The sequence below is a fragment of the Thunnus thynnus genome, chromosome 11 (genome assembly GCF_963924715.1).
Source record: "Thunnus thynnus chromosome 11, fThuThy2.1, whole genome shotgun sequence".
Lineage (NCBI taxonomy): Eukaryota > Metazoa > Chordata > Actinopteri > Scombriformes > Scombridae > Thunnus > Thunnus thynnus.
Window position 1 is genome coordinate 13,590,428 of NC_089527.1, and position 17,657 is coordinate 13,608,084.

Below are 17,657 nucleotides of genomic sequence, written 5' to 3' on the forward strand. Positions count from 1 at the left end.
AAAACATTGGTAATGATCCAGGGTTTCCAGGGTTTTGCTGAAATAACTATAACATCATTCTGTCTGGTTATAGGTTTGCGATATGGGAAAACATGAGAACATTGTATCTGCAAGAGTGTCTCATAGTTTAAAAGTGTTTGACTGAATAATATACATACAACTACTGACAAAGAATCCCATCATCTTTCAAAATACACCAAAGTCAAAGTAACAATTTAATGTCCTGGTAACATTTCTATGCTAAATTGACTTTTATCCTGCAGCACAAAAGGGATAAAAAGTGTCATCTTATCTTGTCTTGCCTCCGCTCTCTCCACTTTTTCTGAAAAAAAGTCTTCCTTTATTCTTATTCTATCAGTCGTTACTTTCTCTTTCATCTGTTTGTGTCCCACTTCAAAGGTTGCTGCCATGATTACAGGCTGGGGGGCAGAAAAATATACTGTAGTTATACAGTAGATAGACAGAACCCAAGAGAAGAAGAGGAAAAGAGGTCCTGTCAAAGGGCAAGGGTGCACTGAGGGCGAATGCCTTCAAAGCAGCACAGCTTTTACTTTTTTCTCCAAAGCAAGACAGATCCTTTGGTTTTCTGGCAGCCAGTGAGTGAGTGGTGAGTCACTTCTGTCAGTGTTTGTCCCAGTTTAACCGTCATGTGCCATGCTAGTGTGAATCTATTGCAGATACTGTAAGTGCAGCATTATCAATAAGTAAAGCTCAAAATACGCTGCATATATTTGGTAAAGTGGTTTCCTCTGCAGACTGGTCCATTTACCCCTCAGCACAGAACATCCACACAGAAATTAAGCTTATTTAGTTTGCACAGAGAGCAAGCCGTGGCCACATCTGTCCACTATCCTCAGTAATGAGGAGTTTGAGGAAGCATTGTCATGTCATTACCATGCCATGTCTTTGTCATGTCATTGGAATAGCATTAGTAGGACACATTGCATACAATGAGTGGTCTTGAATCTCCTATGATTTGATCTTTTCTCCTCCAGGTTTAAATATTCTATAAAATATAGGCTATGTCTCATTATTTTCCACCTAGTGAAAAGCAGGGCGGGTGGGTGCAGTATGTGTGGGTTTTTCACATGTACATCCATGGCTTCTAATAATACCAAGTACATCAAAGAACAATTGACGTTATCCAGGAAGATTCAACTCAGCTGCCTGATAAGTATATACATGCAATGAGCTGTATATGCATGTCCTGTAAGTACATGTCATGGGAATGTTATGTATATACAAGAATACATGAATACATATACACAGATATATGGATGACATGCAAAAAATGTCTCGACTGGAATGGAATCATGGGTCTTGTGGTTATATGGTATGTCTTTATATCATTGAGTCACCATGATATCCCTGCAGCAGGTAAGCAAATTAATGCTTGACACTTCCAGAAAAAGTTAGTGGACCTTTAGTTGGGAATGTTTTGTGAAATTACAATTTCCAAGGTCAAGAATGAACTTTGATGCTTAACCATAGACTGTATATAAAGATGGATGTTACGAGGTGTGACGTCACCCATTGGTTTGCATTGGAGCCATTGGCACTATCGTTTCCATTTGGAGCCAGGACCTTCCAAGGAGTGTGGGGTGTTGTATTTCACGCTCTGGAAACACGCCCAGCTACCTCAGACTGAAGCTAATGCTAGCTTACTGGGAACACTGAGCAGTGCACATTTGGGCTAATGTTAGCTACTTTACCTACATTTTGCTAACAGAGCAGGTATTGTAGTCAAGTAACATTAAACTTACCAAAATAATCTGACAATAGTCCGACTCAGTGCGAGTCCCAGAGCTGAGGAGAGCAGCAGGTAAGCCAACTGTCAATCACAGCTGTCAATCAATGTCCACATGGAGAGACATCAAAGCTATTGTAAGTCTTCAAATCTTATTAACAGAGAAATAATTTCAAAAATGACCACCAGTACACTTATTAGAGGCCATAATGACTTGTGGAAAAAAATGATTGATTTAGTACTTCTAGAGAGAAGTTGACGCTTTTTGAATGGGAGTCAGTTGGAGCCAGAGATCTTTTGGCGCAAGCATCTAGCAGTGATCGGTGGCATTGCACTATAAATTACTTCTGCATTGGCTTCAGCCTTAAGCTGTTGTAGTTGCCACTTATGCTTAACATTTACTTTGTTTGTATTAAAAAAATAAAAAACTCCCAAAATGTTTTCATTGCACACCCAAGTCTAAGACAGTAAGAAACTAAAGTGCTAATAATGCTGTCAAAAAACACATTATATGTGATGCATTGTACATGACAAAGACAAACACATCTTTAAACATCTACAAACACACAGCCACACTTACACACAATCACAAATAAAATATTTATCTACCCATAAGTCATGTTCAGTTGCATTTCATCTAAAAACAAAGCTCTCTGATCTAGTATGACTAGTTTTCTAATCAACACTTCAACAAGAAGACAAGTCTACAACACATACTGTACACACACAATGTTGCCTACAGTGGAAAAAATATCCTCTGAGTTCTTCATGTAGAGATGAAAATGGGCGCACAACAACAACAGCAAACACTTGATTATTTCCAGTAATACAGCTGAAGCCTGCTCTGATCTGCTTGGTATTCCGCACCAGGATCAGTGTGAAAGGAATAAGTGTGAGGATGGAGACATGAGGACTGTGAGGGTGTTAGTGAGGGGAATTGCTGGTGTGTGTGTGATGCGATCAAACACCCCTGGGTGTTGAAGTCACTCAAATGGGATTGAATAGATGGGAATTCCAAAAGACCACAGAGAAACCATATCATTGGTGTTAGGGGGTTTCTATACTGAACAACAGTGTTAATTTCGGCACCTGGTTTTGATTTTGGTTTTTTATCATTATGACAATAATGAATATTAGTTTAGTCAAATTTTAGTAATTTGATTTCTGTTAGTTTTACTTAACAGTTAGTAAAGTTAGTTAGTACAGTTTAGTCTCATTAGTCATGCATTTTTAATGTTTATGTCTTCTAAACATTTTGGAGCCACATCTGCTGCCATATTTGTTGTGCGCAGTTACCACGGTTAAGTTGTTCTCATCTATATCAAGATTAGTGGAAGAGGCTCTGTTTACTTGTTCACACACACTGTGTCCATGTCACTCTGATCTGCAGTCAAACAACAGACTGAATCTCCTAATCCGGTTGTCATTTCCAAATTGTGATTGTCTGAACAGAACTGCTGACTGGCGATTCTGCTACCTGTGCTCTCCACTAACCTAAATAAACCTTCCAACACATTATCTTAGCATACTAACAACTTAGAATTATTTAAATGAACTAAGATCTACAAATTGAAATTAGTAAATAAGAACTACAATTTTCATTCTTAGTGTTATATATAATGAGCATTAATTAGGTGAGCAAAGAGTGTTGGGGACTCTGATACAGGTATGAGCATTTCAAGTCTACATGCCGCAAAGTGATCAGTGCACAGCTTCCCACTGTCCACTGAGACCAGGTAGGCTCAGAATGCAGAGAGCAATGCAAACTAGAGCAGAGGAAATTTCCATCTCCACCATTTCCCAAAAGGCTGTCAAGACATAACTAACAAGACAAACACATTAACACAGTGTTTTGAACTGCTGAGAAAGGGAGAGCGATATGAGAGTTATATTCTCAGGGTTTTTCCTGGCTCAGGATGGGCCTTTGGGGTGTGACAATGCATGACAGTAAGCATGATCTGTCCTTACCTTATTTACCTTAACACTAGTTACCTTATTTGACAGAAATCTATGAAAAGGAGAAATGCGGAGGAGCAAAATGAAACTAAGAAGAACTGTTTCCACAGTAAATCATCTGTTGAGTGTTTATTTGTGCTTTATAACTACCATGAAACAATCAGAAAATAACGTTTTATTTCCCTCATTCACTGGCTTTCCGCTCCTTCTCTTCGCTCAACCACCACCCTGCTTTCTCTCTCTCTGTTGCTCGCTAGTACTCTCAGGTCGCTTGCGCGGCGTTGGTTGCTGGGTCCTCATATGATGCTCCAAAATCAAAACAAGGTCGGAGTAGGGGCGTCAAGGCAGTTTGACACACTTTATAACGTGTTTGGCCATTTAAAACAATACTTGTACTTCAAAACGTGCGCATCAGACACTTTCAATACATTTGCCCTGAAGCCCTGAAGGCTGTCTTCTGCTAGGTGTCTCTAGCCATTTTCGCATATGAACTCTGGACAATGTCTGGAGAACAGCGGCTGTGGATGAGTCACACAGTGGATGTGGGGAGTCGACTGCTGGTAGTCAAAGATGTTGTACTCAAATTTATGTTCTGCTTGTTCAACAGATTTTCGATAAATTGCTATTAAACAACAAAAAATCCTCTATGTTGGAAAAACCCTGATTCTTATATATTCTAATTAAACTTGCACACAATCATGATTGCACACTGGACTGTTGAACTGGTTGTTACTGTTTTGAGAAATAATTCTTCCTTATACTGCACCGCTTAACTGAGTTGAACAAGTATGAACTGAAATGAAAGGAACTGAAAGATCCCCTCCAGATATAGTTGAAGACTATATATATATAACTACTCTGGTTTGGCTAATAATTTGTCTGATATGGTTTTTCTACATTAAAAATACTTAAAAGTCATTAAAATGATATCTATCCCTTCTCCTTAATTAAAAAATCCAGAATCTATGAATATGAAAACATTTTTCATTTCAAAAGTTAAACTGCTGGGCACAAGATGTTTCCTACATCACTGTGAAGTCCATCCTCAGTGTATGTGCACTGGAAACTTGTCTAAGTTTCATACTGGACCACGATTGGCTTCAAAATTGTTGTGATGTTACAAATCATGCTCATAGATAGATGCCTCAAACTCAGATTTAAGGTGAGCACAGAGAAACGTTCCTCCTTCAGCAGGTGTGAAAACAGCCTTCTTGTGTCAAACTCTGCACATACGTACTAGTGTTGCCCCCCAGGAGCAACAGGAGCACAGAAAGGGAAACACTTAGATTGTACCTGAAAAAAAATCTGCATGAACTGGGATCACATTATTACAGGTTTTGCTCTCAGCTTTGAGATATTTTTAATCCATCCTCTTTATCTGATTTTCCAACCACCTTCTCACTTCAGTTGAATGTTTTTGAGTTAAACCACCCTCACAAATGCTTATTAGATGGGATTCACAGGAAGTTTTTCGGAAAAAGTCAAACTTTTTGAAAACAACACTTTTTGATAAACTGCCAAGGCCTTTCACGCTGCAAAGTGTTGATAGACTCATTTCCCCTCAGGTAACACTTTCATGGTGTAATGTGAGTCTTTCATCTTGCACTTCACTTCACTGATCATCGTAAGCACTGTATTGCAGACCCAGTATGAAGCCGGGAGTATGCACATGCTGTTTTTTGTTTGCGGATGGTAAGAAGGTGCAATGTGGCACCAAGTGCGACCTCAAGAAATCAAATGTGTTGTGTACTAATCAAAATAGATTCTGAAATAGATTCATGTTGTTTATTGTCAAAACTTACGCCTGAACTGCCTCTTGAAAACAAAACATTTGTTTTAATTCAGTAAAATTCTCTCATTTGGATGCATCACTAACAGGATTACACACTGAATATTAAGATGAATGAAGACAACCATGTCATATGTCATGTAAAAGAGGAGTGATTGAAACTTTGCAAAATTATTCATATTCTACTCTTCAGTAACACTTTATTTCATTGACATGTATATTAAGCGGAACATATTCCCAGGCAACATTAGACCAGGACATGATTTAAACATTATTAAAATATAAACCATTATATAGCTTTAATGAATGTAGAAGGGAGCTTTGTAGAACTACTTTAGTCAGCACTGTTGTACAGTCAGTCTGAGTATTATGTCAATATAATTCACAAACCAATTACAATAATCTTTTAATGAAAAATAAAATGTATCGCAAATTTACATTTTATTGTAGGTATTAAATAGGGAATATTGTACAATAATTATATAACCATCCTGAGGAAAAAATACATGAATGTCAACATGAATGTAACGATAAATGTCTTTCCTCAAATATCACCTTAGAAACCTTTATTTTCTACGTGTAAAGCTTTATCAGGATTCATTACTCATTTCCCTCTTACTTTACTGCACTTATCATAATCTACAATGTAATGATGGCTGGATGGTGATAAAAAAGATGCATTAAATAGTCAGCATTCAGTGCAAAATATATGAAATATAGCTGAACTTTTTTCACAAGACACAAAGATCAGACAGGGAGAGATAAAACAAACAAAAAACCCCACAGTTGATCAGCATGACATTTAACTGATGGGATTATAGAGGAAACAGGATAACATGTCTTGGAAATAAGGGAAGGAAGCCAAACATTATGAATAAAATGAGATAAGGCCTTTAAACTTTAGCCTTAATACAGTAAATCAATGCCATGCAGCTGTCTCACCACAATAAAATTTAATGGAATGTAGTGTCAGTGCCTATAATGATGAACACACAATTCAAGCTCCAACACGGACTTATTGTACAAGTATGGGAGGGAAAGAAAGATGAGGGAGAGGGAGAGACAGAAAGAAAGAGAAAAAGAGACAGATAAAGGCACATCACCAGGATAAATACTCTGATAAATCACTGTAGAGGCAGAGAGCTGTCGAATAAATTTATCCCATCCTATTGTTCCCCCTTGTATCTCCCTCCACAGGAAGCATAAAGAGTGTGTGTACGAGTGCGTGAGAGAGAGAGTGATGATGAAGATGACCCTGGTACTCAATAGTTACATTCATGTATACAACATAAGGCACATGCGCACATATGATATCCATGACACGACACGAAATATTCCCTTGACACACCTTCACATACGAACATGGCACTGGGTAATTGGGGCTCCCTGGAGGCGATATCTAGGCTTGGGTGCCAAGGGCGAGCATTCCTTATAGAGAGGCAGATAAATCAAGTGTTAATAAGCCAGCAAGCATGGAGGCCCTATTTACGACCGCTCTCTCCACAAGGCCAGTGCCACCAGCTCAGCTGCGGTCACACACACACACACATACACATACATACTTAATCTTTATCAGACAGAGGACCCCCATGATACACGTGCCCATATAACTGTATGTCAAGGGAGAAAAAAACTTGTTCTGTAATGTCATATATTCAGCATTTTTCATCAGCGCCTACTTTTTTTCTATTAACCCATAATGGTGTAAGGATCGCCCTGCTGACACACACACACACACACACACACACACACACAGAAAGTGGATTTCTGCTCTCTCAGGCAGATCTACAATTGTAGCTGGAGCTCAGCACAGAAGCACAGCAGAGAACAGTATTGATTCATCCACAGAAAGTCACCTTCCCCCTCATCCCAACCCCCGACCGGCGCCTCGGGGCCCCGGGTCATTCCACTCAGCCAATTTGTATGGCTGTTGTTATTATTAGTGTTTCTCTGGCATGGCACTTTGGTCTCGGGGCACGGACACACCGCTTTATGATGCCGCGCCCAATAAACATCATTCTGATTTTCCCAGGCTAGTAATTAAGTGTGGGGCTAATTTGTCATAGTTAGTTAGAGCGTGGCGCAATGCCGGGAGAGGGCTGCCTGCCTGGGAGGGGTACAGTGGCTTAGAAGGCCAGGAGTTACACACTATTCATTTACTATATAGCCCCTGCTGCATAATTGTGCTGGTGCTGGCTTAGGGCATGGCAGAGGGCCATTGCAGATCAAGTTGGACCAGAGGTTTTCTTTTTAATAGAAACTGATTTAGACAATTTTGTGTACATGATGCTATTAAGGTTAGACAGTTATGGGTTTTTAACAGCCATTAACAACATTTATTTATTTAAATAACAGTGTTCTCTACCAGGACTTACACCTTTGGATCTGACCATTTGTATGCTATAATACGATAAAAAAAACAACATTCTCCTATGAGACCCACAGAACCAACACATGCGTCATGTCATAGGTACATTAAACTAAAGCTGTCAATATCGCATAGATAAATGTGAACAAATTGATGAGAAGCAGCTTCAGAGTTCAGTTGAATAAAATGCTTTTCCTGATATTGTCTAAATTCACCAAGAATTTATTTAACGTGTCAACATGCCAGTGCTTTATCGGTGACATGGCTCTTAAACCGAGAAACACTTCAGTCTTTTCTGATGCAGTGTGTTCAATTTGTACTTGTCTCTCTTTCTCAATATGTCAGCACATCTTGAAATGTGTGTGAATGTTTATATGTCAAAGAAATGAGAAGCAAAAAAGTGCAAAAAAAAAAGGTGAGCCTAATTGGAATCGAGAGACATAGATCAGATTTATCACTCAGCTCATTCATGTTTTACAGAAATGATAGTAAAACAGCAATAAGCCTAAAGGGAAAAACAGCTAATATCCATGTAAGTGAGGAGTTAATCATTTTGACTTAAGTAATTATAGGTCAAGAAAAATATAAGTTATAATTTAGCAAATGTTAATGGTGGCAATGATCAAGGTTTTGTTGTGCAGGCAGATGTTTCCAGATGTTACAATATCATTACTTTCTCTAAATACATTTTTTAAGCAATACTTGCCACCGGACATGGTCTTTATGGAGCAACTGAACACTGCACACTAAGTCTAAATTGCTTATTTATATTTTAGCTATATACAGCTCAATCAATAGAAGTTTGTGTAACAGTTTCTACTATTTCTAATAACCAAGAAGTCTGACATGTAACATGAAAGGAGACAGAACTGCAGGCAGGACTGTCAATGTCGATATTTCTAAGCACCATCACTTGCCCCAGTTGGTTTGTGAAATGGAGGGAAATAACATACAGTATTCATCACAAACATGAGGAATATGGGAGACATGCCTTCACAGCTCACAATATGTCTGTAGTCCTGGCTGCATTGGTTTCCCATTCATTTTAAGATTATTTTGGCTACTTTTAAAGTAAAGTAGTCCCTGGTTTGGCTCCATCAAATATTTCATATCTTCAGGTGTGCAAACTAAAGGCTGTTAAAAGACCCACACAAGACAGATGGCGGATTGTGCTTTTACTGTTTTAGCTCCAGCGCTGTAGAACAAATTTCCCTTCAGTATCAGGTCAGCTGAGTCAGTACCACATTTTAATGCTTAAAGCATTCAAAAGCATTCAAAAAATCTACAACTGAAAGACTGTTTTTTTAGTTTTAGAGTTTATTACACTAATGGTTTGATGATGTTTGTATTCAATTTTGTTTTTAATTCTCCAGGTTTGATTGTACCTTTTGATTATTTTGTTGAATTTGTGGTACTGCATTTTTATGCTAATTAATGTGAAATGCTAACTTTTCTAACTGTGGTTTTGGAAGATGCTTTGCTAAATAGACAACTGACTGTGAACTTCACTGCTCGTGTAATTAACGTGGCCTTCCTGCATTTTGCTAGAGCTATTTATGTTTTTCTGTTTTCTGTGTTTTCATTGCTCCCTGAGTTGGAATATGTTCTATCAAAACGATGCACTTTAGATTAACTAAAGTACTGCCTAACTTCTCTGCTAGGATTTATGGGTTTTATGGGTAATTTCATATCCTGATAATGATACCTGTCCCAATATAGCACAATTTAATTCAATGAAAATATAGTTGGTCTGTACCATCCATTCATTTATCCATTTATCCATCTATCCATCCATCCATCAACAGGCAACAACCTATTAAAAATTAGTGTCTCTGACTCTCCAGAGAGAATTAAACATTTCTCAAGAACTTGAAAATTGGGGAGAAGCATTAGGTCATCCAACAGTGATCCATAATGGAAGATGTTGCCATGACACTAAATGATATTTTGACAATATCACTACTATCCCCTGAAATACAACACAATACTGATAAAAAAATATGATACCTTGAGCCACAAAGTGCGGCTGTACTGGTTTTCTGTACTGGCTGGGTAACACTGCTGAATATTCTGCATACAACATCTTCAGGTTTACCATAGGATCATCATTTTTATTAATCTGTCATTACTACACCCTATTCTGCACACCATTAACTTTGTGTGCATGATGTAGTTAGTTTGCATGCGAGGTAAGCACATTCTCAAATCAATTTAGATTTTGATGAAGCCTCTGATTATGCATGGTGTTGGCATATCCGTGTGTTTTTCACCGTTTACTGGAGATGATAGATGACAGATGATGAAGATACTAATGGTTACAGTAATATAAGATTATCTAGAGCAACATGTGAGACAGACACAAGTTATATGGAGGTTAGAAACGTGAAATGTATTTTCTTTGCTGACGCCCGCAGTGAGAATTAGAATAGGAAATCATTTGGCAGCATTTTGGTTCTGAGCATTGTGTTCTTTCATCCAGTTTTCCTGTGATAATTACAGTCTACACAACCCAGTAAATACGATATACCTTCAACCCTGAATTCATCCATGGTGCAGTGTGTTTACAAGCAGATAAGCATACTCTAATCATCTTTGATTTGGTGGATGGCCACATCTGCCTTCAGGTGAGCGAAACAAATGTAAATGATCTGGACACTTGTAGTCAATGACGAGTCAGTGAGCAGCACTCCACCAGCCAGCTCCTCCCACAACATTCCTTATGAACATGCAGATCCAAGATTGTTAGTTTTACCCACTGGCTTTTCATCTACAAAAGACTGTCTGATTAGAGTCTCAAGTTGCTGTTCTGATGTGTCGCTGCAACTGAGAACCCGAACTGAGTCTGATTGCTTTCAGTGACGTACACAATTACCCAGCTGCTTCCTGTGATTAAAGCAACTCTCCTGTTTCTAGGCCATTTCCTCATCCTCCTCCTCCTCCTCCTCCTCCTCTGCCTCTTTTCTGCAGTCATCCACCTGTCCACCCCCTCTCAAAACTTATTTCTAAGTTTGCATTATGAAACCACGCTATTACTTCTGAATTCCCCTTTCCATATGCTATATATGTACATTCATTTTCAAATAAACAAAATATAACCACACACACGCAGGCACACACACACACACACATACTGGCAAAAAAAGCTGAGGAAACTCAAACTTTCAAGGAAACTTACTTATATAAATTTCTGAGTTTTGAGTCCAAAACTTACACAACTTAAAGGATAAGGCGATTTTCTATATTTTTCTTATTGTCAGCAAATCTCATAGACCTCCGCATTTGTCCAAAAACTTTTAAAAACACATTAATGAGCCACACGTCTTCACTGGGTGACTTGTTCCTTTGCCCCGAATTTCTCAAAGAACTTCAGCACAAGGAGGTTGTGATATGTGGCACAACAAGCTAGCGAAGCATTGTAAACACTGTCTGCCGTACAACGAACATGTCTTTTGAGACTGAAAATGTTGTCGTTATTTTTACTCTTTGAGATGCACAAACTAAAAGTTCTACATTTCTAGTCTGTTGAGTTGTTAACTCTCTGAGTCGTAACTAAGAAGACAAAATGAATAAGATAAAAGTTGTTTGCCAACCTGCATCTTGGGTCTAATTGATGTACTTATGTTTTTGTAATGGATGCATTTTCAGGAGCCCAACTTTTCACAAGATAATAAATTAAGTTAGTTGATCCAAATAAATTACAACAGCTGGGATGACCACTTCGCAATTTCTTTTAGCTTTATGAAAAATCACATGAATGTGAACAATTTCAAGTTTTTACAGTGCAGACACACACACACACACACAAAGAAATGCACAGATGTGTCTCTGTCTGCATCTCTTTCCCTGCACTCTCTTTATCCTCTGCCCACATTTCTTGTCAGCTAATTTACCCTCTTTTTCATTCTGCCACCCCTTTCTTTGCTCTTTCGATCCTCTCCTCACTCAATCATCTTCTCATACTTTGCCTCTCATTTTCTATCTTCTTTCACCTTCTTCTTTCTCTCTGTCACTTCATTTGTCTCTGTCCCGCTCTTCTCCTGCTCTGCACATTCATAACATCTTTCTCTCTCTCTCCTTGTTCATTTATTTCCTACAGGTCTATTTCTCTCTCTCCCTCTCGATTTACCTCTCGCGCTCACTCCCTCATTTCACTTCTACTCTCTTCACTTAACCTTCCACATCCTCATCCAGCTGTCACTTGTCCTCCAGCTGTGTCTGGCTCCTGCCTCTTTCTCCTGACCCAGTCACCCACTTTGGGAAGGCACATAGGGTTCCCCCAAGCAGGGCAGCACTCGGGCAAGTAAACTGCAGTGTCTGCTGTTTGGAAGAGTGCTGCTTGTTTAGTGAGTATGCAGATAGCTGCAGGGACTAAAGGTTTTTGGATCCATTTAGGAAACTACTACGTTGGTGGTGACTCAAATTTCTTCCTACAGCACAGACCAGCTGACTGTATAGCCAAGAGCCATAGGAACTTTAACATCTGAGAGGATGAGGAGATATGTTTTTTTCCAGGTATGAACTTTTCTGTCCTAAAGCTGACAATAAACTAATAAGTCAGCCAAATCACGGCAGTATCACGCTCCCGGTGCTGACTTCAAGAACCGCAAATGCACACATAATTTCCCCCGTCTCTTTTGCTCTTTCTCCAAATATGAGGGGATTTACCCCAGGCAAGACACTCCCCTGCTGTTAATCCTTATGCTTTATAATTCTTCACACAGTCTCGGTGCATGTGTGTGTGTTATAGAAATTGATGATTGTGCATAAATCAGATGAGCTTCACTGTATGAATCACAAAATATTGAAAAAGGTTATGCCTGACAGGAAATTATCACAGGCCTATATAGTTTCTCTATGCTACTCATGCATGTGTATAGGACTAAAATGTGTGTGTTGGCACAACAGCCCATCATAGGGACAACAATTCATATTCTGACCTCACTGTCACAAAGCATTTACCAAAAGGGCCATCTGCATTTTAATGACTAAGCCTAATTTATCTGTGACTGGTGCACATTATTACAGGAGACTCTCGATATTCCTCACAACACATAGAAATTCACATGCCTGTCTCATTTCTGCTGATGGCACCGCTATGCTAATGGTCTTAGAGTTTTCTGCGCACCTTTCCAAACAAGCCCATCACAGAGGTTTAGGTGGATGTGTCTGGGGAACCATATGTGGAAAAAATATTTGTATGTATGCATATCACTACAGAAAAAACTCATCACTGCAGCAAGAAAGTTCTTCTTTTCATTAAAAGGGCAGCATGGCTATTTGTGAGTTGAGTCAATTTCCTGACCCTATGCACACTTTTAACAAAACACTGAAGTTTTAAATTGCCGATAAAGACATTCTTCATTGAATCAGCAAGCCTGTCAGATGGACCTGATCCCTCTTTCAATGCCAAGTTGTAGGTGGTGCTACAGTCAGTGTGTGCAGGACTGTAACATTTGATGGTAAACTAGACAAAATACATGTTCTGATATTTAAAAAGATGACATACTGAAGGTGTTTATATCTACAGGCAAGATAAATGTAACATCTGTGCTGTGCATTTATTGAGGAAAGTATAGTAGCTGTGACTGTGTAAGCTGTGGTGGAAATGCAGCCACATAGGTGATATATAGTGGTCTGTATTAGTTCTGTAACCATAATAGAAATAATATGTATCACTGTATTGTAAACCACAGTCTCTATATTGGTCTGGCCCATTTCCCAGCAAGTGGTGGAATCCTACTGTGCATCGACAAACCAACTTCCCTAAAATAGAAGAGGTCAGACACAAAGGTGGTAAATGTCTATCTCTAGCTGAAAGAGTGTAGGAAAAAGTTGTGTATTATAAGATTTGTTATATAAGCTTAGGCTTATCACAGTTAAACCACTGTACCATTACAGCGCACCATCATGAAACTAGAAGCCTGAGGGTCAATAATATTTTTAAAACCTCATTTAGATAGAAATATTGTATAGCACAGCTATTGTTCAAAGTTTTAGCTATGTTTCCTAAAAACTTTTACACAATGTAAACAATCTCCATCTGTGACTTGGTTAATTCAACATCTGGTCCAGGGACACAGTTAATAATTGGCCATTTGGCTAATTGGCACTTACTGGCTGTGATACTGATCAATGTGCACTATTTCTTTAGAAAACAAACAACAAAAACAAAAAAATAAAATCTGGCAATGGGTAACATTACTTATACACTTGCAATAAAAACTATAATGAAGTTTTTATTTTTTGATTCAGTACAAGACACTCATCAGAAAGCAATCTTTGTGATTGTGCTGTATTTGCTGCAGTACTACTGTATATGTCAAAACAGTAGTCAAATTATGGCCAGTTCTCACGCCCCATTTAGACCTCATGGTATAGGTCATTCTAGCAGGTTATACTAGTATTGATTAGAAGTAAATCAACACGTGTATTGTTTGTTTTATTAAAACAAAACAAAACAAAAAAACCAAAAATCACAACAGTTACACAGGCTGTATCATGAGAGTAGCAGAAATAAGAAATTGGTTGCAAAACTTTGGCATCCAGGAATAGCATTCACAGGCTGAGAGAAAATGACTGTCTGGCACTGCACATCAGAAATCTGGCAAGCGATAAGCAATATCCTCTGTATTCTTCGGCATGTGAAGTGAGTTAAGTTGAGCTTACGGGTGTTCAGTTGTACTGAATGACCTCAGTAAATCAGGGCTTGTTCAGCTATGGCAAGCCCTGAGGAGAAAATGTGTGAGTCACCACTTGCACTGCTTAAAGTAAGCTGCACTTTGTCAGAGAGCTGTTGTACCTCTGTTTAAGGTTGTAAATGGTCCATCTCAATCGATGGGAGTTAGCTTGGTTACATACAAAAGCTGAGTAGGCAGGAGAAGGTGAAAGGTTTATAAGTTTTGACTCAGAGTGCCAAGCTGAAAGCACTATGTATCAGTGTGGACCCAGTATGTGCTGAACTAAAACAAAACAAAAAAAAAAAGAACAGCTTTGGTCATTCATTTTTTTGCCAGCAGTAATAACAAGCCACCTGTCACGAAATGCAGAGAGTTCAATGTGAAATATTCACAAATACTTAGAAATATAAATGATGATCATCAACACATGGGCTGGATCGTGCACTGTAAGATTATAGCCTTTATACAACCAGCTATGCAATCATAAAACCTTCAAAATGTCCATAAAATAACACAGAAATGACACAGACCAGACTCTAGTTTCTGTCCATCTGATAGTCATAATCAGTGTGCTTACGACTGAATGGGGGCAAAGAATCTGACTCGTCCCTTGAGCATTTTAAATAGCAGTAGCTGGGTATATTAGTGATGAAATGAGTCTTGTGTATAGCTTAGGGACCTGCCACAGCTATATGCTAAACTGGGCATCCTAATGAAATAAAAAGGCTGGGTTTAAACATTGAGTTACCTTTAAAGGCTAGAGCTGTCCCCAGTGACACAGAATAATGCATTTAATGTGTTGTGGCTGTATGACAAAATGTATTTTTCCCAGACTCCCATAACAACAGACAGATGGAGGGAGGGAGGAGTGAGCGAAGGGAGGAGAGAACAAAGAAGGAAGAAAGAATAAACATGTTTGGAAACGTGAAACAGGACAGAGAGAGAGAGAGAGAGAGAGAGACAGAGAGATAGAGAGAGAGAGCGAGAGATAGAGAGAGAGAGCGAGAGAGAGAGGGAGAGAGAGGGAGGACAAACAACCGACAGAAAGAAAACAGGAGAGAGAATAGTCAAGGGAGGAGAGGAAAGGGAGGAGGGAGAAAACAGAAAACACAGTGTTTGCAAATCACAAATTAAAAGCATAAGCACTCTACACACCATACCGTGTCTCAGAGGAAATATGGGCCTTTCAGCATAAAAACCTTATTTGGAGCAAGCAGGTAGCTAGAGACAACCTCTGCCTGGCCTCCTGCCATCATTTACAGAAGTGATTTAGGATGCAAAACTACAAATGCTTGAGGAAAGTTTACTGTAATTTCTTTCTGCATTAACTCTAGGCCTGTCGTTCTCTACCAACTGCAACAAAGGCGACCAGAGAGGAGAGAGGACAACACTAAAAATCATGCATTGAAAGAAGTATGCAAACTTCAAATTTCAAAGAATTCAGACAGCAAAGGGCACACAATTCTTTAAATATATTTAATTCGATAATATCAAATATTTTGAATGATTTTTAATCAAAATAACAGTAAAAGACATGCTAATTGGCTTGTAGTGGCCATTTAGGACAATAACTAAATCCTGTCTTGGAATACAAGTACAAGGTTGAATTGTGGAAAAATATCAAGTGAGATTCTGTTGTATTAATACTCCAACAGACTTATCTCTTTCATATCTACAGAGGAGGCATACATTGACATGCTGACACCAAACCATAACATATAGAGCTACTACAACTAATTAATTATCTAAATGAATCATAATCAATTAATTCATCACTTAATCAATATCTTATTAGACTGTGATCTCAGGTTTCAGGTTTCCTTATTGAATAGCTGCTCTTGTCTCTTCTATGGAGAGTAACAAACATGCAAAGAAGGATGTGTTTCATGAATGTTTGACCATAAAAAAAATGATATAGCAGTACGGATGGTAAGAAATTGAACCTTCTCCTCACTAAACTGAAAAGAAGATATTTTTGTACAATTTCTTACATAACACGATGGACTTGTACTGTGTATTGGATGTACTATAGATGGATCAAGTTTCCATGTTTCTAAACAGAATCGACCTTTAATCTACCTTTTAAAGTGTTGCAAAAGTGGAACAACATAGAAGTGACTCTTAACATTACGCAATTAAATTTAAATAATACATACTCACCGCCCTGATCAGTACTGACAGTGATGATGGCAACCTGCCGAGGGAAGGAGCTCATATCTGACACGCCGTTGAGCGACTCAATCTCAAAAGTGTAGTTGGCGTGTGCTGAGAAGTCCATCACGGTGACAGTGGCGTTGGTCAGGCCTAATGGTCGCGGCAGGAAACGAAGGTCCTCCTCACAAAGCTGGCACTGGCTGGGCTCCGGGCCACAGCGTTTGCACTGGATGTTGTACGTGAGGTCTCGACGGCCCCCGGTGTCGCTGGGAGGAGACCACTCCAGCGTCAGAAAGGATTCGTTAAGGTTAAACATCAAGTTACGAGGAGGAGATGGAGGGCCTGTCAGAAGAAGAGACATTTTATGAATAGATAAAAGATAGATAGATAATTAACTGTGGGGAGTTTGATCATTCCACAGCTTGGGGGAAACACATGGTCATGTACGGTTGTCGGTCATGACTTACAGTAGGAACAGAGAGTAAAGCTGATGATAACATCATGCTCTTGTTAGAATGAACCAGGCATGCCATGCACCATGAAAAGTCATGATGAATTAACTATTACCAGTTGACGTTTGCACCGTCACCATGGATGTACAGACAACTATCACTGTATTACTTTGATCTCAAAACATGATGATTATAAGGCAAGATATGCAGTTATGAGAAGCATCTTAGTTTGAACTGACTTCAAAGCGGATTTATGAGCATTTACCCGTGATTGGGACATTAGAGACATTTATAACGCAAAAAGTGAGAGTTACGCTGAATCAAAGAAGATATGTATTATGTCTGTGTGTTCAGGTTTAACTGGGCTATAACGCTGAGGAGTGTGCTTATTGACGCAAATTGGGATCCAAATATCACAATTTCACTTTTACATGTCATAGTTTGCAGGCTGGTTGAAGTATAATCATAAGCTAGTGTAATGTTGGATAATGACTACATACATATATGGTAATGT

At 38.8% G+C, this 17,657-nt stretch overlaps 1 protein-coding gene across 1 annotated transcript in view; it reads right to left on the bottom strand.

Moving 5' to 3' along the window:
• Nucleotides 1-17,657, bottom strand: part of epha6 (eph receptor A6) — a 200,124-nt gene that overhangs the window by 75,963 nt on the left and 106,504 nt on the right. The window contains exon 5 of the mRNA XM_067603256.1: nt 16,698-17,033. Coding sequence (XP_067459357.1) covers nt 16,698-17,033 — 336 coding nt within the window. The remainder of the gene's footprint in view (nt 1-16,697; nt 17,034-17,657) is intronic.